The 25,088-nt window shown below is 32.3% G+C and overlaps 1 protein-coding gene across 4 annotated transcripts in view; it reads right to left on the reverse strand.

Annotated features, from left to right (window-relative positions):
• Positions 1-5,937: 5,937 nt before the first annotated feature.
• Positions 5,938-25,088, reverse strand: part of LOC127707709 (long-chain-fatty-acid--CoA ligase 1-like) — a 56,411-nt gene continuing 37,260 nt past the window's right edge. For all 4 annotated transcript variants that reach the window (XM_052212397.1, XM_052212396.1, XM_052212400.1 and 1 more), the window contains 13 exons: positions 24,851-24,921; positions 24,014-24,097; positions 23,614-23,748; positions 20,645-20,727; positions 19,584-19,734; positions 16,202-16,274; positions 14,235-14,323; positions 13,230-13,346; positions 12,783-12,836; positions 11,682-11,771; positions 10,676-10,780; positions 9,185-9,256; positions 5,938-8,605 (listed from right to left, as the gene is read on the reverse strand). In XM_052212397.1, the coding sequence (XP_052068357.1) occupies positions 8,468-8,605; positions 9,185-9,256; positions 10,676-10,780; positions 11,682-11,771; positions 12,783-12,836; positions 13,230-13,346; positions 14,235-14,323; positions 16,202-16,274; positions 19,584-19,734; positions 20,645-20,727; positions 23,614-23,748; positions 24,014-24,097; positions 24,851-24,921 (1,262 nt within the window). In that variant the 3' untranslated portion in view covers positions 5,938-8,467. The remainder of the gene's footprint in view (positions 8,606-9,184; positions 9,257-10,675; positions 10,781-11,681; positions 11,772-12,782; positions 12,837-13,229; positions 13,347-14,234; positions 14,324-16,201; positions 16,275-19,583; positions 19,735-20,644; positions 20,728-23,613; positions 23,749-24,013; positions 24,098-24,850; positions 24,922-25,088) is intronic.

Genomic DNA, 25,088 nt, shown 5'->3' on the forward strand with positions numbered 1-25,088 from the left:
CATGTTGTTATGTTTGTTGATTGCCAGATTTTAATTAGTCCGCTGCAGAGTTTGAAATAAGTCTTTCTGCATAAAATTTAAGTTCTCTGGGAAGAGTGGCTACCTTATAGCTGAATGAAGATAGTTTTGGATTGACACAATTTGAGCAAGAGTTACTTCCCTTTTGTTGCCATGTTGTGGAGGTCTAAGTGTGCAAATCTCTTCATAAATCAGCCAAATTCAATTTGTTATACTGACCACTAGAATTTAGAAAAAGGGTTTTTCTGAACAAATTTTATTTCTTTTGGCATTGCCAAATTCATCACTACAATCCAGTAAGGATCTCTTATCACACTTGTGTGTATAGCATGTTTCAATTTGGTTAGTCAAATAAGAAAATCAACCGTTTATCCCGCCAAAATGGGGTCTATTAACTCAAACTCAAATTTCATCATTCGAAAACTATCTATTATGATCAGTTTATCATGATAAGAATTAATGATGGATGGCCATACGGTGACTTTTAGATGACAGTTTTTGTGAACTTAAATTCTGTTGGTGTCTCCTTTATGTTTTTGGTACGACATCTTTTTAATTCATATTGCTTTTAGTATGAGTTTTAATCCTGAGTATTTTAAGCCAAGTTAACAGTATGATGACTTTTAGCCACAAATCTGTTAATGTACATTATCATATACCTCCACTTTAGGAGAGGGGTTATATTGCAATTGCCTTGTCTGCCTGTTATTCATCCGTTCTCCAAACAAATATTTTTGTCATGCTTTTTTAAGGAACTACTGAACACAATAACTTCGGATTTGGTCAACAACTTGACAGTGATGAGTTCCTACTTCCTGTTTCTGATACTTTGAATTTTAAGCGGTTTATGCTTAGCATCATGCATGCAATGTCTTGTTGAAATAGCATTAGGTCCCACTAATTTATATATTAATACTGTGGGATAAACTAAAAGGGATTGAAATAAAGATAAGGAAATTCACTTAGCATTAATTAAAACTCAATTTCTTCTTAGATAATTATAAGGACAGTCAATATCTTCTTTATATTCTTTGTTTTCAAATGTTTAAAAATACAAACACAAGGTCATGTTTTTCTCTGACTGTTAATGACGTCTTTAAACTAAATCCATTGGGTGTTGGATGTGTACTGACTGATGTTTTAGTCTTAGATAAATGATTTTTTTCTGAGTTGTTGTTGGCTTTGAACTAGCTGTAACTGCGAGTACTCTCAGATCTGTACTTGGTGTCTTTTGTTGTGGTGGGGATGCATAAACACCCTGCCACGTCCGGTCTTTGTTTTTGTTATTTGTTTTTCTGCTTTGTTTTCGATCTGATGAGTTTAGCCCTTTACAACTGATTTTTATAGTTTGTTCATATGTTGCGTTGTTACAGCACTTTCCAAGGTTAGTAGAGGGTTGGGCGGCCGCAAACATTTTTAACCCCGCCACATTCTGTATGTGCCTGTCCCAATTTAGGAGCCTGTTATTCAGTGGTTGTCATTTGTTGTTGTATATCACATTTGTTTTTCTTTCATTGTTTTGTACATAGATCCGTCGTCGTCCGTCGTTGTTAACTTTTACAAAAATCTTCTCTGAACATACTGATACAAATTTTACCAAACTAGGACACAATCATCATTAGGGTATCTAGTTTAAATAAATGGGGAATGTGTCCATGGGACACAGATGATGGCCCCGCTTGCATATCATATAAAGTTATAAAGGGACATAACTGAAGAACAGTAAAAGTGATGCTACCCAAATTTGTACTTGATCTGAGTTTCGTGGTAATAAGTATTGTGTATAAGTCTCATAACATTTGGTTGAGGCTAACTTGTGTTAGAGAACAGAAAAGAAATATTCAGCAATTTTTATACGACCGCAAAAAAATTTTGCAGTTGTATATTGGTATCACGTTGTTGTTGTTGTCGTCGTCAAAAGACAGTTGGTTTCTGGACAATAACTTTAGTATAATTAGTTAGAAATCTATGAAATTTAAACACAAGGTTTATAACCACAAAAGGAAGGTTGGGATTGATTTTAGGGGTTATGGTCCTAACAGTTTAGGAATTAGGGGCCAAAAAGGGGCCCAAATAAGCATTTTTCTAGTTTCCAGACAATAACATGTGGAACGGTGTATGGATCCCTCTGAAATTAGACCACAAGTTTCCATAACACAAAGGGATGGTTAGGATTTGCTTTGGGGGGTTATGGCTCAAACCGTTTAGGAATTAGGGGAAAAAAAGGGGGAAAACAAGGGTGTCATGGTTAATGGACAATAACTTTAGTACAAAATATAATTTAAAGCAGTGTAAGGGAGGTAATTCAAACTCATCATTTGAATTACCTCCCTTACACTGCTTTAAAATGGTTAATGGACAATTACTTAAGACAATTTAAATGCAGTGTAAGGGGGGTAATCGAAACACAACGTTTTGATTACCTCCCTTACACTGCTTTTAAATTATGTTTAAAGAAATGTATATTTATAAAGAAATACCAGTAAAAATATCTGCAAATGTTGCATCTTTTTTTTTTTTTACAAAAAAATCCATATGAAAGATTTGACACCATATTTTATATTCTATTATAAAATAGATTAAGTTAGCACTATGGTAAATTTAATTGGGTAATTATGGTTGCAAACTCCATTGGAAATTTGAATTGAGATTATGACCATATCTTGAGGTAAGAATTTTTCTGGGGGAAAAAAGGGGGGGTAAAAAGAAATTGTGGGGGGTCAATTTTTTCTCATTTCTGATTTCAGAAATTAAAAAGAAAAATTCTTCAAATATTATTTTTTTTGCAAAAAAAAAGTGTGTGTGTGTGTGTGTGGGGGGGGGTTAATACGCAACAACATTGTGTATTGCACAAAAGAAAAAAAAGGGGGTATTTTTTTTTTTTTTTGGGTGGGGGGGGGTCAATTCGCAACAGCAAAGTGTATTGCACAAAAGCAAAAAATTGAATATAAATTCAAATCATATAACCAATTCTAAGTTCTTTGACTACAGTTATCCTGTGTCAGAAACCTTTTATGTGTCAAATATTTAAAATTACAATCCAAATTCAGACCTGTATCAAGCTTGAATATTGTGTCCATTTTTGCCCCAACTGTTCAGGGTTGGACCTCTGCGGTCGTATCCAGCTGCACTCAGGGAAGCAATTTATTCCATTTGTAAACTGACATAACTGTAGACACCACCAAAATTCAAACTTGATCTGTATTTTGTGGTAATTAGCATTGTGTATAAGTTTCATAACATTTGGTTGTTGCAAACTAAAGTTAGAGTACAGAAACGAAAAATTCAGCAATTTTTATGTTTATAAAGGGGCATAACTCAAGAACGGTAAAAGTGACACCACCAAAATTCAAACTTGATCTGTATTTTGTGGTAATTAGCATTGTGTTTAAGTTTCATAACATTTGGTTGAGGCAAACTAAAGTTAGAAAACGGAAACGAAAAATTCATCAATTTTTATGTTTATAAAGGTGCATAACTCGACAAAGGTAAAAGTGACGCCACCCAATTGCGAACTTTATCTGTATTATGTTGTAATAAGCATTGTGTATACGTTTCATAACATTTGGTTGAGGCAAACTAAAGTTAGAAAACGGAAACAAAAAATTCAGCAATTTTTCAATTTGTAAAGGGGCATAACTCTAGAACGGTTATAGTGACACCACCAAACTTCAAATTTGATCTGTGTTTTGTGGTAATAAGCATTGTGTATAAGTTTCATAACATTTGATTGAGGCAAACCAAAGTTAGAGAATGGAAACCAACTTTGGGACATACGGACGTACAGACGGACAAGGGTAAAACTTGATGGTAATGAGATGTGCCAATGCTTATACAACTGCATACCAAATATCACTGACCTACCACTAGTGGTTCCCCAGAAATTGACCTAATCACAAACTAATACATGTAAACTATGAAAAGTTTTAAAGTCAATAGACCTTGACTGAGGGGGCGGGGCCAAATAATCTCCATGGTAATGAGATGTGCCAATGCTAATACAACTGCATAACAAATATCATTGACCTACCACTAGTGGTTCACCATGAACTAGACCTAATCACAAACTAATACATTGTTGACACTGCTGCCGCCGCCGGAAACAGCATACCTATGTCTCGCTTTTTGACTCCGTCAAGGCGAGACAAAAATAAATTAGGAATGTGTCCATGGGACACAGATGATGCCCCCGCTTGCATATCATATTAAGTTATAAAGGGACATAACTGAAGAACAGTAAAAGTGAGGCTACCAAAATTTGTACTTGATCTGAGTTTTGTAGTACATTTGTAATAAGTATTGTGTATAAGTTTCATAAAATTTGGTTGAGGCAAACTTAAGTTAGAAAACGGACACGAAAAATTCAGCAATTTTTCCGTTTGTAAAGGGGCATAACTCTAGAATGGTTACAGTGACACCACCAAAATTCAAACTTGATCTGTATTTTGTGGTAATAAGCATTGTGTATAAGTTTCATAACATTTGGTTGAGGCAAACTTAAGTTAGAGAACGGAAAGCAAAAATTCAGCAATTTTTCCATTTTTAAAGGGGCATAACTCTAGAATGGTTAAAGTGATGCCACCAAAATTCAAACTTGATCTGTGTTTTGTGGTAATAAGCATTGTGTTTAAGTTTCATAACATTTGGTTGAGACAAACTAAAGTTAGAGAACGGAAACCAACTTTGGGACGTACATCTGTACGTACAGACGGACAAGGGTAAAACTTAATGCCCCCTCCGCGACGGCGGGGGCATAAAAAATGGCAATCAAAGTGGGATACACCACCTGGATCTGCCACTGGTATTTATTGGTTTTAAAATGAGAAAGAATTGGATATCAACTTTGTGTTATCTAATGTCAATATAACAGCATACATGATACAAGCCTTTAACAAGATTATACCTGTGTTATCATTTACAGAAAATTTAATAAGGAGAGTTTATAGCAAGGGATATCCAGTTCTCATATGTTAAAACTTTTTTCTCTTGCAGTAAAAATCCAATATCTATCATGGTCTGTTTTGCCAATCATGCATGACTCTCTGTGTGGATGCATTAGTATACATGGCCCCTTTTAGGATATACCCCTGTAGCTGTATGTTTTTAAGGAAGGCTTTCATAAAATATTATTATTCTTATTCTAACTCAATATAAACTATACGTTCAATTAAAAGCATTATTTTGGTGTAAAATTGTTGATCTTGTCTTTGACACCTCAACAGTTGGATGCCGTAGAATTGATCTTATTACAATGATAAATTGATAACATAATGAGTATTTCACTTGACAAAAAAACTAATTTTTTTTCAAGTAATCGCTGAACCATGAAAATGAGGTCAAGGACAATGGACATATGACAGACGGAAACTTTGTAACATAAGGTATCTGTATACAAGGTATGAAGCATCCAGGTCTTCTACCTTCAGAAATATAAAGCTTTAAACAAATAGTTATGACGTCGCCACAGCCACCACCACTGGTGGATTGTAATCCCTATGTCTCGCATTCAGGCGAGACAAAAATTATCCTTCCCTTTCATATCTCTATCAGTGGAATGAAAAGAAGTCTTTTCTTTTTTAATCTACTCCATATATAAAGCCACCGTAAGGACAAGAGTCAGATGTGGGCCATTATATTGCCATTGAGAAGGCATCCATTCAGATTATTTGGCATTGTGAGGAGATTCTGTACTTTGAGGTGCCTTTGTTGTAATTCTATTTACATGTATATCATGTGATTCTGTAAAATCTCATACCCCATTCTTTAACATAACTGTTAGCAGAATCATGTGGAGCAGTGTACATAGTGTTCAAGTTGTTTATATGTGATATATGTGTTCACATCAGAATTATAACTTTGAATATTTGATTTATATATGATACTCTTAAGTCTCTACATGCTAACAAGAAATAACATATAACAATTTAAATTTTAATGAAAACCAAAACAAACATGTTTAAGCATTTTACAAAAACAAATGCCAAGGAGTTTCTAGACATAAGATACCAACCAAAACATAATCATGCAATAATAAGTTATAGCACTTTAAGATTTTACACATTTAATAAAATTTGCAACATCACAACAACAGATGTTTCCATTTAATGAATAGTTAAATTAATAAAAATAATAAAAATAACAAGAAATATACATTAATTAATATCCCTAACCCATTTGGAGACAATTTTTTCCAAAGCTCCCTATGAATAACTACACTGTATAGCAAACAGTGCTAGTTAACACCTTATATCATTATTGTATATAGTACCAAACAAGAGTATTGCTCATCATGCTCATCACAACTATGTCTATCAGGGATTTTTTTGCCTCCAATAATTTAAATTATAACATTCTCTATTAACAGACCTTTCTTTTCTTTTTTTCCCAGGTTAGTTTATAAATTTGTTTTCTAATAGCCATTTTATTACAATGAAAACGATCTGGGTAATCAAATTGTTTATGACTATTTTTTTTTCAAACTGTCACTCAGATCTATAGCATTCACAAGATGTTAGTATTCCCCACTATTACATGCATTTTGAAAGAATTTTGCAAAAAAGATTGATTAAAGGTTGCCTATCATCCAGGTTCCTTTAAAACAGTTGAATGGACATTAAACATTTTATGTGTAAATTCTGTTTTATTTTGGAGAGAAAAAGGAGTTCCAAGTTCAAGCAAATGTTTCAAAATATCCTTTTTAAACAGATGCCGGTGGAATATATAAAATGCCTTTCAAACAAAAATAATTCTTTACAGGTAAACAAATGATTAAAAATTAGTCTTAAATACAAAACGATATTAGAAATTATTAGCTTATAAATATCAGCTTATAATATGCACGTTTTTAATGGTTATATATAGATGCAAATGGTTAGAACCGTATATATGAAATGACCAGTTGATAAAATATTGTATATGAAGTTTCAACCTCTAAGTTTTTCGCTGCACAGAACATAGTTGTCAAGTTATTAACTAGAAATCCATCCAAAAATTGATTCATTGTCTTTAAAGTTTTTTTACAACATTTAAATCTCATAAAACCAAAAAGATTTTCCTTTCAGACACCTCCACATGTAAATATCAAGTCATCACACACAATTTACAAACTATCACCATATTACATTCCAAGAACAGAATTTCTTTTCAAGTGATCACTTACTAAATATAGAATCTATTAATATTTTCTATATGGCCAAATATCAATTTTTACATGACTACTTTTGACAAAAAAATATTTTCTATTCATTATCATATTTCTTGATTCTACAGAAAAAGAATGTGATCCCATTCTCTCACTTTTGGACAAATAAAGTAAGTGTAAATTGTTCCTTCAGTTTTACAGCTATTTTACTAATTAACAATCTAAAGACTGAAATCAAATTCGCATGGCCTAACATATATTAATGGAATTTAATTTTTTAACAGTGTGATGGAAAAGTTTTGAATGTAGAAAAAAAGGTTCAATGTTCAATTAACATATATAATGAAATCCAAGATAAAAAAGTTTCAATTTAAAGTTTACATTATAATCTTTTTTTTTAATTGTGAATTTGGAAATAATTTCCTTTTCTGACACAACAAAAAATATATTCCTATAATATTAATAGCTAAAGTTGCTATGATTATATTTTTAACCTTTAATACAAATACAAGTTAATAAAAGTTTTCCATACATTCTCATTTAGACGTAACAAAACTTTCTTGAACATTTTTCCATATACATATACATATGTTAAGAAAAACCAACATTCACAGACATATATATTTTATTTCTGATACAATTCATATGCAAGCATCTGTATGTATTATGATACCATACTCGTAATATTTTTCAAATGCATTTTTTTTTAATTGCACTGCAAACTGAATCAAAAGACAACAGTGCCCCCCAAAAAATCAAATGAACCATATCAGGCAATGTGAAAGTTGAAAATTACTTCCTGGTCCAAGAGTACAAAGTTCAAAAATTTGTGGTTTTGCTGTTAGATCTAACAAAGATCCTACCAAATACACCCAAATGTTTGCAGCATTAATGTTTTCTTAATTCTTTCTTTTAACACTTTAATGAGATAAATATGAAGGTAAGTTTGATTATGCAGAAAGGTACTGGTATCATATGATTATTTATAAACTACTGATATGTAAAAATAAAATATATTAAATTCTGTAGCAGGTGAAAGTTGGTAAAAAATATAAATAACATTTAGCAAAGTTTTGTGCAAATGTCATAAATGAGTGATGAATTATTATTAATAATGGATGACAGTACTTTTTTGATTATTATCAATGCAAGTATTGAGGAAATGAAAGAAAAACAGTGGAAATTAATACACCATGATGGAATACAAATAACCTGTGCACAATTTTAAACAAAGAAATATTTCATTTAATTATTTATAGACCAATTGTGAACACAATCTTGCATGTGATAAAAATTCAACTAAAGAGATTATTGTAATTTTGTATACATTTCATCAATCTGAGGTTGGAAAAACTTTTTCAAATCCTGTCTTTTGGCTTTAAATGTTGGTGTTAAAAGTCCATTCTCCACAGAAAATAATTCTGGATGTACATATATATCCCTCACCTGAAAAGAAATATTGATAAAATAAATTTTAAAAAGAGAAGAAGAAAAAATTGACTTCCCTGTAAACAAAGACTTCAAGCACTGCATGAAATAAAATTTAACAATTACCTACTAGACACAGTTCTTTAAATGCATAAATTTTGCGATGTTTTCATTATTGCTAATAATTGACTAGATAATCATGCTGCTCTATTTCTCTTGATAAATCTGTAAAACTACATGAACAAAACTTTCCACAGGAATACAATTTTTTTATTGAAATATGAAGGCAAGTATTTCATTCATTCCACTGTCAAGTTTAAAAAAAAAATTAATAACAATATGTTTTTCTTGAATGTATTCTCATCATTTTTAAAATTAAAATCACATGAAAGAAAGTTATATGTATATTTTAATATGTCTTGACATCATATTTTGTAAAAAAAAATTGACACAAGAGCTTATAACTGATAATTTTCAGCATTAAAGATGCATATATAATCTGACATTCTAAATGTGAATATATTACAAGGTTATCTTTGGCAAAAATTACCTGGAGTCCAATTTTAGAAATTTTAGAAAGGTAAGAAGCAAACAAACCTGTTCAAAGGAATGTAATCCACCACTCTTTCCTAGTTTTGTCAGATCTGCTAATATGGCCTTCTTTATTTCCTAGAAAAAAAACCATTCAATGTTGTTATCTAAAACATTTAGTCCTAAGTATATTGTTTATAAATTATTTAAGTTTTACCTTAATTACAAAAGAATCCCCACCACAAAAAATGAGTCATCAGAATTAGCACTTGGGGTTGTTTAGTGTTTAACACTGCTCCCTTATTGGCTGCATTATTTTGATTGCAAAGAAAATCATGTATCCTTTAAAAATTTGAATTATAATACACACCCAACTGAAATGCTGATAAACACATACACAAACCGAGAACAATCTTCAATAATTAAATGGATAAATAGATGGGAGTTAATATATTCAATATATTCTTAAAAATAAACGATAAATGGGGAATGTGTCCATGGGACACAGATGATGCCCCTGCTTGCATATCATATAAAGTTATAAAGGGACATAACTGAAGAAGAGTAAAAGTGACGCTACCCAAATTTGTACTTGATCTGAGTTTTGTGGTAATAAGAATTGTGTATAAGTTTCATAACATTTGGTTGAGGCAAACTTAAGTCAGAGAACGGAAACGAAAAATTCAGCAATTTTTCCATTTGTAAAGGGGCATAACTCTAGAACGGTTAAAGTGATGCCACCAAAATTCAAACTTGATCTGTGTTTTGTGGTAATAAGCATTGTGTTTAAGTTTCATAAAATTTGGTTGAGGCAAACTTAAGTTAGAGAACGGAAACCAACTTTGGGACGTAAAGACGGACAAGGATAAAACTTAATGCCCCCTCCGCTACGGCGGGGGCATAAAAATATGTGTCCATAGAACACCATGTTAAGGTCTTTTATGCTATCACATTTACATGTTTAGTGAACTGCAAAATCTCCAGTCAAAAACCCAAATTTGGCAAAATTGTAAAAAGTTCACATCATAATAAACATCTGTACTAAATTTCAAGTTAATGTGACCACAACTTCATGGCAAACTTTTTAAAACATAACTCTAACCTGATACAGGACGGATGTACAGGCCAAAAACAGAATGTCCCCCTAACTGGAGGCGAGGCATAAAAATAGGATAGAATTTATCATTTGTTTGTTGCAGGTCCTATAACCCCCATCATCTAAGTATTATTGTGATTTCATGACAGTTTTTTAATAAACCCAAATATATGGTATATATCACTGACCATCCACAAATTATCTAGAAATTCTTACACTACCCATAAACTCAATTAATGTACCTTGTCATTTTTATGCAAATGAGAAGGGCAAAACATTAACCCCTACCAAAGTAGAAACGGACATGATCTGCCATAACACATTTTGTCAACTATATATACTATTCTACCATCAAGGCCAATCCCCCTAAAAAAATGAAGATAAACTGCTTCAGAGCCTATTTTTTTTCTCTTTCACTATCTATACAATACTATGATGTAAATACAACTGAATATACATACTGGATTTTTTACTAATTCTTCCATTGATCCTGATACATTTAAATTTGACTTTGCGTAACTTGGTAACACTTCAGGATCTGGTACACAAACTGCTACTAAACTTGCCTGAAGAAAAGATATATATAATTCAACTTCTAATCACATATAATGGCTCACAAAATGTTATAAATTCCTTTCTTACACACAGTAAAAAAACACAGTTTAATCTGTTTATTTTAATGCAAAAGAAATGTAGGTCATGATGACCGATCAACCATTGGATCACTCAAACTACATTAATACATAGAATATATGATTGATTGATTGTTGCATGCTTAACGTCCACTTATTTCATGGATATTCAGGACACTAGAATATAGGATTGTAGGTCAAACTGTATTGGAGAAATAAATCTCTGAAAATTTAACCAAATCAGTAAACCATGAAATATACATCATATGACCTTCTTTTACCACTGAATCTTTAAATATTTGTCTTGTGATCTTCATCTTATGTCTAATGGTCAGTCTCTCAAAGGTACATGTATGACTATATGTTAAGCTTCTATGATCTGGCTTTGGATTAGGACATGACAATGATGAGGGTGTTATAGCAAACAATATTTTACTCATTGGTGTTCAATACAATTTTTCAAGAAAGAATTTTTTTTTTTCTCAATCAAAATTTTAGTAAATTTCATATTGCACTCACGGATACAAAATTTGATTGGGTCAAACAGCTACTTGGCTAAAACAGCTACATAAGTCTAATAGTGATTGGATGTATGTGTTATCTTACAAATGTCAATTGCCTCTGTGGTCTTATTGAAGCATGATCAACTTATATATGGCTGATCTTGGGTTTGATAGTCGGTAGGGTAAAACAGACACTTTTAATATTAAATTTGCAGCTTCTCTGGTAGTTATTTTGAAGTGAGAGCAAAGTCAGAATAAGGCACTTGGCTAAAATAGTACTTAGAAGAGACTTCTTAAATTTGTTATGTGTTATGTATGCCTTATATACATACCTTCAAGCTATCACCATGGACAAATATTTGTGCTACCAATGTTGATCTAACATAAATGTTTTCTATCTTCTCTGGTGCTATATACTCTCCCTATCAAATATAAACATTGGAAAAGCTTTATATCAATTCCTATTTTAAAGAAAGTGGCCTTGACTGATGTGTTCTTTAACTATGACAACAAAGTTATCTAATGTTTAGTTTTAAATATGCTTAAATCTATACTATAGAAACTAGAGAAAACTGACATGTCAGCATGGGCCCTGATTACACTTTTTTCTGATTTGGGCCCAGCTTTCACATTTTTATGCAAGGCAAAGAGACTGATGACTGACATGTCAGCATGGGCCCTGATTACACTTTTTTCTGATTTGGGCCCAGCTTGCACATTTTTATGCAAGGCAAAGAGACTGATGCGTTCAAAGCAAATGTTCATAAGTTGTCAATTTTCATAAATTTTAACACCAGCAATTAATTCAGGATGTGTTTTTGATAAATAAAAGTTGTGTTAAAATCCAAGCACTATGTTTTTTGGTGGGCATTTTCGTAAATGTTGGGCAACCAATAATTTGACACAGAAAATCTTCTCATTATAGCAAATGATACCTTTTTCATTTAAATCCTAGCAAAAAACACAATTTTGACTTGAGGAAACAATTTGGAATGCATATTTTGCCTATAATGCATATCAATTTTTTATGACATCCTACCACAAGAAGATGCTTGTGAGTTTTAAGCAAAAGGTAAAATTTACATTTTTCAAAATTTGTCAATCGCTTTGAAATATTAACTTAATACACCTATATATCAGTTTTTATTAAAAATCCTATTATAAGAAGACATTTCTCAAAATTTGTGATTTTTTTTTTTTTTTTTTCAAAAATTAATGGGCTGAATTTAATAAAATAAAATATGCACATCTACATATAATGCACAACTACTATGCAAAATTTCAGTGGCCTCCCATCTATACTTTTAGTGATTTTGCCCTTACAAAAATTTTTTACGGACAGCCAAAGTGAAAACTATTAGGGCTTCTGCATTTGATGCGGGGCTCTAATAACAAAATCTCAAAAATTACTTTTTTTTATGAATATTACATACCTGAGCTAACTTAAATATATGTTTCTTCCTGTCAATAATTTTCAGGGTTCCATTCTGAAAAAAAAATGACATCAAGTTCATTGTCTAATACAAGTAATAGTAATTTTAGTAACTTTTAAAATTAAATATCATGAAAATAAGAACACTTTAGCTTTTATATTATCCGCATTTTATCATTTAAGTATAATGGTCAATGGAACAAAACTTTAATTTTCAGAAAAATGAAAATGTAAGCATAAAAGAATGCCAGTATGTTAAAGCTTAAAAAAAAAAACAGTCAAAAATAAAGACATACAATCTATACCTTAACTGAACCATTTAGTTAATCTTAATTAAATCTGCTTCCAACTGACATAAAGCAAACAATCTATATTGCATGAGTAATTCTAGTTATGTTTGATTAAACATCAAAACTACAATGATACATTATTGAATAAACAAACTTACAGGTAACCATTCTCCTATATCTCCTGTATGTAGCCAGCCATCCTTGTCCAAAACTTCTTTTGTTTTTACCTCATCATTTAGATAACCAACAAAAACACTTGGACCCTTTAGGCATACCTATTAAAGTAATCTTAAATCATCATAAATGAAATCTTCTGACAAATATTTTTGCTTTTTAAGTTCCGTTATTTATATACTATCAATTTATTACAGTCTTTTAAAAAGCTTGTTATTTTTTAAACAGAAAAGCGAACATCATTATACAGTTATTTAATATGTAACTATGCAATAGATCAAAATATATTTCTCGAGGTATGAAGATCAGCTCATTGTTCTATTGCCCGAAGCCAACGGCTGAGGGCAATAGAACAATGAGCTGATCTTCATACTGAGGGAAATATATTTAGATCTATTGCACTGTTACACATTCAATAACTGTTTTATTACCTAATACATACTGAGTCAGTTCTAACAAATTCTTAGAAATAAAACACATGAAAGTAACAACTGTATTAATTATAATGTGTAAGGAGCATACATGTACAACCAATACTTTAGAAATTCAATAAAACGAACATGAAATCAGAGTAATTTAAATAACAAGAAATCATTAAAGTCAACATATTAAATAAACGATCAAAACAATAAACCCAAGAACATTTAAAAGACCCAATTTGATTGGACAACATGAATGCCTTTAAACTAATCAGATTTCAGAATAAGAGGTCATAACAGGTCAGTGCAATAGACTGCACACAGGTGCAATAGAACGATAATTTCCAGTGCAATAGACCATGGAACAAAAAATGGCAGAAAAATAGCAAATAATATAGAAATATTAATAAAACAGTAAAATACTCTTTACTAGGTAATAATAAAATCTATTTAATAATTGCAATGTTCTTCTTATGTGTTTGTAATACTAAAAACAATAAATCATTTTTTTAATGCAATGCTTCAACTAATTTTTAACATTTGCTACTCAAATATGACTGAATGTCTTACCTCTCCTTTATTCTGTTCAGCAAAGTATTTCATATCTGGTACATCTTCTAGTTTGATAAGGTTACTGGGAATCGGTGGTCCAACATTACCTAAAACAATTAATATAATAATAGTGGTTCAACGTTACCAAATATGTCATACATCATATCAAAATTAACATGGGTAATAGTCCGAACTGTTCCTGATTTGATAAGAGCACCTCCCTATTTTCTCTGCTAAAAAATAAATAATTTCCATTTAAGTTGATTTTATAACCATTCTATGTGTTAAAACTACAACGTTTCACTGGTCTGGTCAACGGAAAGAGGGGAGGGTATGATAAGAAACATTATTTGTCCTTTGAAATTGAAAAAAATAATGATAACCTCAATCCTTTGTAAATCAGGTCTTTATTAATAAATGAAAGGGAGGATGAAGTTTGGTCATTTATGTACAGAAATGTCATTTGTGATGTCACTGTTATATATTTAACATGTGGATTCATGGCTTTATCATGCATTCTACTTTTAATCCAACATTATTCTGATGCACAAAAACAATTCAATACATGCAGGCATATATATTAGGAAGAGGATAAAAGAAGGGAAATATCATTGATAAGTACTGATACGTTTGAATTTTAATTTAAATTTCAATTTGACTTGAAGGCTTACTTGGTATTTAATGACATTTAATATATCTGTAAAGAATATAGAATAACCATACATTGTCTTGAAGTATAAGTTTATTTATACAAGGCTTAGAAACAGGTAGAATGCTAGCCAAACCAAGTACAAACAAAATTTTTATTTGGTGACAATGTTTGGTTGTTTTTCTTTATACTGCAACTCTTACAACTGTTCCAAATGAAATATTTTGGGTATAAACCATCAACTTTGAATTTGAAGAGAACAATGTTAAAATTCTGTGAACCTGTATTCTTTATTGAGTCATAAAAAACTCTACGAATACGCAATATCAACATCACAAACAAGGCAGTATATGTATATGCTCAGTGACTCATGGGACACAGATGATGCCCCCGCTTGCATATCATATAAAGTTATAAAGGGACATAACTATAGAATGGTAAAAGTGACACTACCCAAATTTGTACTTGATCTGAGTTTTGTGGTAATAAATATTGTGTATAAGTTTCATAACATTTGGTTGAGGCAAACTTAAGTTAGAGAACAGAACCTAAAAATTCAGCAGTTTTTCCATTGTAAAGGGGCATAACTCTAGAACAGTAAAAGTGACACCACCAAAATTCAAACTTGATCTGTATTTTGTGATAATAAGCATTGTGTATAAGTTTCATAACATTTGGTTCAGGTAAACTTAAGTTGGAGAACGGAAATGAAAAATTCAGCAATTTTTTCATTTGTAAACGGGCACAACTCTGGAACTGTTAAAGTGACACCAACAAAATTCAAACTGAATCTGTATTTTGTGGTAATAAGCATTGTGTATAAGTTTCGTAACATTTGGTTGAGGCAAACTAAAGTTAGAGAAAGGAAACTAAAAATTCAGCAATTTTTCCATTTATAAAGGGGCATAACTCTAGAACGGTTAAAGTGATGCCACAAGAATTCAAAATCGATCTGTGTTTTGTGGTAATAAGCATTGTGTATAAGTTTCATAACATTTGGTAGAGGCAAACTAAAGTAAGAGAATGGAAACCAACTTTTGGACGTCCGGACGGATGTACAGACAGACAAGGGTAAAACTTAATGCCCCCTCCGCCACGGCGGGGGCATAAAAACATTTGAGATATCCAATTTCATTGAATTGAACTGAAACTGCTACTTGTGATCTTTCAATGTGCAAGCCTTTTTGTGTTTTCAAACTGCAATACAGTACTTGATTGAACTTTTTCACAAAATGGACAATAACCCAATTTTTATGTCATTTGGTCTATGATGGAAAGTTGTCTCATTGGCAATCAAACCACATCTTTTAATTTTCATAAAAAGATATTAATTTACCTGATGAAGCATCTCCTATGAACTGCATGGAACATAAAGCATGAGATTCTGTCTGTCCATAACCTTCAATTATCTGAAATGAAAAAACTAAATATTTAATATGTAATACACCTTGTACTCTCTCCAGAAAACTGATGATATTAGGTTAGATGAACCCTACCCAACAGACTTTTATACCTTGCAATGATTCTATGTGTCAAATATTGTTCTTTAACTCAGAATAACTGAAAAACCTCATGTGATTAAAGCCTTTAGTTTTTTTAAGCAGTCACTGATCATAAAAGTGAGGTCAAAGAAAACTGACAAAAGCCAGATGGAATTAAAAACATAAGGAATCTATATACAAGATATGAATCATGCATTTCTTCTGCCTTCTTAAATATAAAGCTTTTACAAATAGTTTATGCATCCCTTCATCTCTCATTCTGTGACATTTGCTGCCAACGTGACAAAATGATATCTCATAATTCAGAGTTGTAGGCTCCAATGTATCAGATAGTAAAATAATTCATGAATTACATTCTTTAAATACATGGTGAGGTGTGTGCTACTCCAATCTTCAATGACAAGGATTGCAAGTTTCCCTGATGACTTTCTTGGTTCTCTTTGGGTATGCCAGCTTCCTCCACAAATTAAAACCGGCCACCATGATAGGCCCGTAGTATATATCAGGAAGTTAGATAATTAGCAAATTACACTGATAATACATAGAGAGATGTGTTCTACTCCAATCTTAAATGACAAGCATTGCCAGTTTCCTCCTGAATTTTGGCAATTCTCTTCAGGCACTCCAGTTTCGTCCACAAAAAAAAAAAACTTCCATGACATAACCAAGGTTGTTGAAAGTGGCATAAAACACCAACAATTAAAGAAAATTTAAAAACAAAAGGAAACAAGAAATGAATGTAACAGGATGCTGTTACGAAGTCTCCCAAACGAAGCTCCCATAATTCGTAATTCCCAGGGTCGCCTGACATTGGGCAACATCCATTGAAAATTGGTTTGGTCCAGTAAAGTTATATGCATTAGTGATGCCTGGGGACTAACCTTGTATATCATTCAAATCATCTTGGCATGACAAACAAGAATATATATGGTTTAGGGGTGGGGATCTCAACCATTTACAAGATACTAGAATATTGGGGGTGGGGAGGAACCCCTGGGGACTGGCCCTATACGTCATTCAAATGTTCATTACATGACGAACAGGAATATATATGGTTTAGGGGTGGGGATCTCGACCATTTACAAGATATTAGAACTTTCTCAAATGACAGGGGGTCAGGATGACCCCTGGGGACTAACCCTGTCTATCATTCAAACCATCTTCGCATGACAAACCAGAATATATATGGTTTAGGGGTGGGGATCTTGACCACTTAGAAGATATTAGAACTTTCTTAAATGGCAGGGGGTGGGGGTGACCCCTGGAGACTAACCCTGTATTTCATTTGATGTGCTTTATCATGACAAACCAGAATATATATGGTTTAGGGGTGGGGATCTTGACAACTTAGAAGATATTAGAACTTTCTTAAATGGCAAGGGGTGGGGGTGACCGCTGGGGACTAACCCTGTATAACATTTGATGTGCTTTATCATGACAAACCAGAATATATATGGTTTAGGGGTGGGGATCTCGACCATTTACAAGATATTAGAACTTTCTCAAATGGCAGGGGGTCGGGATGACCCCTGGGGACTTACCCTGTATATCATTCAAACCATCTCAGCATGACAAACCAGAATATATATGGTTTAGGGGTGGGGATCTTGACCACTTAGAAGATATTAGAACTTTCTTAAATGACAGGGGGTGGGGGTGACCCCTGGGGACTTACCCTGTATAACATTTGATGTGCTTTATCATGACAAACTAGAATATATATGGTTTAGGGGTGGGGATCTCGACCATTTACAAGATATTAGAACTTTCTTAAATGGCAAGGGGTGGGGGTGACCCCTGGAGACTACCCCTGTATTTCATTTGATGTGCTTTATCATGACAAACCAGAATATATATGGTTTAGGGGTGGGGATCTCGACCATTTACAAGATATTAGAACTTTCTCAAATGGCAAGGGGTGGGGGTGACCGCTGGGGACTAACCCTGTATAACATTTGATGTGCTTTATCATGACAAACCAGAATATATATGGTTTAGGGGTGGGGATCTCGACCATTTACAAGATATTAGAACTTTCTCAAATGGCAGGGGGTCGGGATGACCCCTGGGGACTTACCCTGTATATCATTCAAACCATCTCAGCATGACAAACCAGAATATATATGGTTTAGGGGTGGGGATCTTGACCACTTAGAAGATATTAGAACTTTCTTAAATGGCAGGGGGTGGGGGTGACCCCTGGGGACTTACCCTGTATAACATTTGATGTGCTTTATCATGACAAACCAGAATATATATGGTTTAGGGGTGGGGATCTCGACCATTTACAAGATATTAGAACTTTCTAAAATGGCAGGGGGTCGGGATGACCCCTGGGGACTAACCCTGTATATCATTCAAACCATCTTAGCATGACAAACCAGAATATATATGGTTTAGGGGTGGGGATCTTGACAACTTAGAAGATATTAGAACTTTCTTAAATGGCAGGGGGTGGGGGTGACCCCTGGGGACTAACCCTGTATTACATTTGATGTGCTTTATCATGACAAACCAGAATATATATGGTTTAGGGGTGGGGATCTCGACCATTTACAAGATATTAGAACTTTCTCAAATGACAGGGGGTGGGGATGACCCCTGGGGACTAACCCTGTATATCATTCAAACCATCTTAGCATGACAAACTAGAATATATATGGTTTAGGGGTGGGGATCTTGACCACTTACAAGGTATTAGAACTTTCTCAAATGGCAGGGGGTGGGGGTGACCCCTGGGGACTAACCCTGTATTTCATTTAATGGGCTTTATCATTTAGAACATTTTCAATTAAAAAGTTTGTGTCTATCACGAACGGTTTTCAACTAATAATCATTTGAAAATTTAAAAAAATAAAATCCCATAGGGTTCTATAGTAAAACCCTCTTTTCTTTTTGCCCCTCAAAGTACCCCTTTATAAACCCCATTGCAAAAACAAAACCCTGATTGCACCACTAGACATGTTAGTCTAACATATTGTGAAACCCTAAGTTAATCCGACAAGCGGTTTTGGAGAACGGGTGCGGACAAGTTCAAATTTAAAAGCGGCGGAAGAAGAAGAAGAAGAAGAAGAATAATAATAATAATAAGAACTGAGCAAAAACAATAAGTCTTCCCAAACTTCGTTTGGGAGACTTAATAAAGAGCAATATAATGGCACCTAATGCACAGCCCGTAGAAATTCTATCATTGTCCTACACTAAAAGAGCACTTACCGGACAACCAACACAGCATCTTAGGAATTCTAATACTGTTGCTGACAGAGGAGCTGAACCTGTAGTAATAAGTCTAACTCTTCCTCCTAAACCTTGTTGGATCTTCTTAAATACAAACTTGTCGTAAATGCTGTCATTTCTTATTATATGTCTGGTAAAAATAATAAAGCATAAAGTTACACAATAATACAATGTAAATTTTGTATTTAAGTAATTGTTATATTAAAAATATTGGGTTTTTTAAAAAAAATTTATTATTATTATTATTATTTACAGTGCTTATATAGCGCTTATCTAAATAAAAATTTACTCTAAGCGCTTTACAGTGCATAAAAAATAAAAAAAAAAAAATTATGTGTCAATGTTGCAGTAGAATCAAAATAGAAACCGTAAAAAAAATACAACTCAATATAGGAAAATTAATAAAAAATTCAGCAAAAGACTGAAATTTTTAAATAGAACAACTTTTTAATTTCCAATATTATAACTGTAATACATTGTACTAAAAATATTGTTTTTTCTTAAGAATAAATTCATCTTATGACTATTCTTTTTTTAAACAGAACCACTTTCCATTATCATCCCCAAATGGTGTCAAGTAATGTAAACATGACATTGATGTCTTTTAATCACTGTCCTTGCCTTTCTGATATTTTCATTTTGAAATAAAAAAAAATCCAAGATTTAGTCATTGCTTATTCTTATATGCAAACATTGTTCTTTTAGTTTCTAAAACATACAATAGAAATAACACTTGTATAACTGGAATAGTCTTTCTTAAAATGGAAAACTAAAAATATGGCATGATGAAAGGTATAAATATATTAATAGATATGCAAAATATATTAACTGGCTAATCTTATGTTACTGATGTAAAATGATAAATGAAAGATGGACAGACGGACAGACAGGGATGACACTCATTGCCCAACAGTAAACAGTTCATAACCCTCTCTTTTTATCCTATTTGTAAATTGAATATTTTTCCAACTAAGAATTATATCTATGAAATTAGTGTCTAATCTTTAGATTCAAGATTTTAATTATAAACATTAACTTACTTTTGAAGTTCTTTCTGTTTACTTTTCATTCCCATATCAAACATCATTTTTTTAATTGCACTTTCATTCACACCAGCTACAACCTAGAAATATAAACAAAATCAAAACTGATAAATTGTCACAAAACCTAAGTCACTGGAATTTTATGATACATCTACAAATTAATGGTTTTATATTTTTTAATTCAAGTCACAGTATTGCTTACATCTGTCTGGATAGTCAGATGAGGAAGATTTAAAAAAAAAATAAATGGGGAATGTGTCCATGGGACACAGATGATGCCCCCACATGCATATCATATAAAGTTATAAAGGGACATAACTGAATAACAGTAAAAGTGACACTACCCAAATTTGTACTTGATCTGAGTTTTGTGGTAATAAGTATTGTGTAATTTTTGCATCAACTCTGGAACTGTTAAAATGACGCCACCAAAATTCAAAATTATCTGTATTAGGTGGTAATAAGCATTGTGTATAAGTTTCATAACATTTGGTTGAGGCAAACTTAAGTTAGAGAACGGAAATGAAAAATTCAGCAATTTTTCCATTTGTAAAGGGGCATAACTCTAGAACAGTTAAAGTAACGCCACCAACATTCAAACTTGATCTGTGTTTTGTGGTAATAAGCATTGTGTATAATGCCCGATACAGCGGGGGCATAAAAATAACAGCATAAAACTCTATACCAGAATCACTTGCTACCAATCAAAGAAAGATTCTTTATTATGCAAATCATAAAATAATTATCAGTTTGACATTTCTAAATGTCTACCTTATAAAAATAAATTCCTTGTGACCAAGTTTTAATGTTTTAAATTTTGCTTTAACTAGAAATTTTCCCTACCTCCCTAAAGTACAGGTACAACAATTTTTCCATTTCAAGCAGTAATCAAACAATAATCATTAAAATCTAAATACCAGACATCTTTCACAAAAAAGCAGAGCATACAATTAAGTGAAAAAATAAATTATAACCCAGCCATGTTGTTCTCCATCCAGATTAAAAAAATCAATGTGTCATTCATTTTATAACTTTATGGACTGATAACCATTAAGAAGCAAAGAGTGGTTAAAAAGAATAAGTATAAAACAGGGTAAAAATATCCTGCATGCTTGAAGCAATAGTAAAGTTTATCATTATCACTATTGCTTGTGTTATGTTACAGCCGATTTCAATGAGTGTGTAGGAAAAGGTAATATCTTTGGTTAGCTTGCTTGCTAGCTGAACCGTAAAGTCATTATTAGGTAAGGTAAACTACCCTCCTTTATGAGTAGACTAGTCCCACAGGTAACCAATTCTATCTGTCTGTCGGACTAGTCTACTCAAAAAGGAGGGTAGTTTACCTAACCTAATAATGACTTCACGGTTCAGCTAGCAAGCAAGCTAACCAAAAGATATTACCTTTTCCTACACACTCATTGAAATCGGCTGTAAATTCAGATATCTATTTTGACATGGTTAACTCAATCAAAACAATAAACAAAATACAAGAAGTTTTACCTTATCATAGAATCAATTGAGTAATCTGGGTACAGATGGAAATATTACCTTACCATAGAATCGACTGAGTAATCTGGGTACAGATGGAAATATTACCTTATCATAGAATCGATTGAGTAATCTGGGTACAGATGGAAATGTTACCTTATCCTAGAATCGATTGAGTAATCTGGGTACAGATGGAAATGTTACCTTATCCTAGAATCGATTGAGTAATCTGGGTACAGATGGAAATATTACCTTACCATAGAATCGACTGAGTAATCTGGGTACAGATGGAAATATTACCTTATCATAGAATCGATTGAGTAATCTGGGTACAGATGGAAATGTTACCTTATCATAGAATCGATTGAGTAATCTGGGTACAGATGGAAATGTTACCTTATCATAGAATCAATTGAGTAATCTGGGTACAGATGGAAATATTACCTTATCATAGAATCGATTGAGTAATCTGGGTACAGATGGAAATATTACCTTATCATAGAATCGATTGAGTAACCTGGGTACAGATGGAAATATTACCTTATCATAAAATCTATTGAGTAATCTGGGTACAGATGGAAATATTACCTTATCATAGAATCGATTGAGTAACCTGGGTACAGATGGAAATATTACATTATAATAGAATCTTTTGAGTAATCTGGGTATAGATGGAAATATTACCTTATCATAGAATCTATTGAGTAATCTGGGTACAGATAGGAATATTATCTTATCATAGAATCTATTGAGTTATCTGGGTACAGATGGAAATATTTACCTTATCATAGAATCGATTGAGTAATCTGGGTACAGATGAAAATATTACCTTATCATAAAATCGATTGAGTAATCTGGGTACAGATGAAAATATTACCTTATCATAGAATCGATTGAGTAATCTGGTTACAATCCATTGAGTAATCTGGGAACAGATGGAAATATTACCTTATTATAGAATCAATTGAGTAATCTGGGTACAGATGGAAATATTATCTTGTCATAGAATCGATTGAGTAATCTGGGTACAGATGGAAATATTACCTTATCATAGAATCGATTGAGTAATCTGGGTACAGATGGGAATATTACCTTATCATAGAATCGATTGAGTAATCTGGGTACAAATGGAAATATTACCTTATCATAAAATCGATTGAGTAATCTGGGTACAGATGGGAATATTATCTTATCATAGAATCTATTGAGTAATCTGGGTACAGATGTAAATATTTACCTTATCATAGAATTGATTGAGTAATCTGGGTACAGATGAAAATATTACCTTATCATAAAATCGATTTGAGTAATCTGGGTACAAATGGAAATATTACCTTATCATAGAATCAATTGAGGAATCTGGGTACAGATGGATATATTATCTTATCATAGAATCTATTGAGTAATCTGGGTACAGATGGAAATATTACTTTATCATAGAATTGATTGAGTAATCTGGGTACAGATGGGAATATTACCTTATCATAAAATCGATTGAGTAATCTGGGTACAGATGGAAATAATGTTGGTCCTAGTTCTTTGATATCATCCATCAATAATTTCACATCACCTTGGAAAAATCCTATTCTGCCACCAGACATTGTCACTGTTACCTAGGGAAGAAAAAAAGCTCATCTAAACGATGTTTTGTTAGTCTATTAAATGTCTTTCATTCTTTAATTACCAGTATTTTTCATTTGGAATAGAAACAATTAAAACAAACCAGTTTCATTGTCTGAAAAATATTCAATATTGAAATCTAGCTTTGTTATCCTTATACAACAGTGATTTGCTTGCCGTACAAATTATGAATGTTACTACAATGTACAATGAATACACTTTAACACCGAATATTCTACCTTTACAATGAAGACCTACCTCTAATAACCTTTCATATGAATGGGCTAATGGTAGATATGAAATTAAAACATCTTCTGGACCAAGTGTAACACCACCATTTTCCTACAAAAAGCAAAAAAGCATTGTGTTGTAGTCGAAAACACTGAATTATTAATGTAAAATGATTATAATTTCAAGGTGTACCTATTTGAAGGGGGCATGCCATTTTATTTTTTGTTGGGATTTCTTGTAGAAAGAGACAATATAAAGATAAGTCATTTACCCAAGTTTTAGGTTAAAATAAGGAAATATTCAGTCTTACAACACATTTCAAAAATGTTACATCTATGCACTTTAGCTTTGCTTACAAATGATTAACAAGTTTGATAATTAACTGTTTCTGGTATTAAAAGGCATATAAATACAAGGACTTTCATTTATTTCTAGAACACCAATGATTTGACCACTATAGATTTTTGAACATATCTTAGTCCCTGTAGTGTACATTTAAATTGAAGAACCCTAAGTATCTAGATCACCTTATCACTAGAGCATATTTTGACTGAATGATTGATTGATTCAATGTTGGTGTCTAACGCCACTTTCAGCACTCTAGGCTGTATCATGGCTGCCAGTTTTAGTTTGAGGCAGCCAGAGTGACTGGAGAGAACCATAGAACATATTGTGAATGATTACATAGTTGTATGAGAACTCATTTACAATACATGTACTAGTCATAAGGGTTCCATTGAAAACATTAGATAACAAAGGTGCACATAATTTTCCAAAAGGTCTCCTTCATAGCCATGTTTCTTTAATAATTACACTGATTTCATAGGTTTATAATAACAGAAATATTCCTGATGAAATACTCACAAGGGTGACAAATGCTGAACAAACTGTAGAAATGGTTCCTTTATGTGTTAACATTGCTCCTTTAGGTAAACCTAAATTTGAAAAATTAAAAAAAAATCAAAATTATATCTTATAAACATCTATTAGTATATCAAATCAATAACATTAAATTCTTACATCATTATTAAGTCCCTGTAGTGTATTTAAAATTGAAGAACACTAAGTATCTATATCGCCAATACACATTTTGAATGATCAC

Source organism: Mytilus californianus, unplaced genomic scaffold (genome assembly GCF_021869535.1).
Source record: "Mytilus californianus isolate M0D057914Y unplaced genomic scaffold, xbMytCali1.0.p SCAF_7, whole genome shotgun sequence".
Classification (NCBI taxonomy): domain Eukaryota; kingdom Metazoa; phylum Mollusca; class Bivalvia; order Mytilida; family Mytilidae; genus Mytilus; species Mytilus californianus.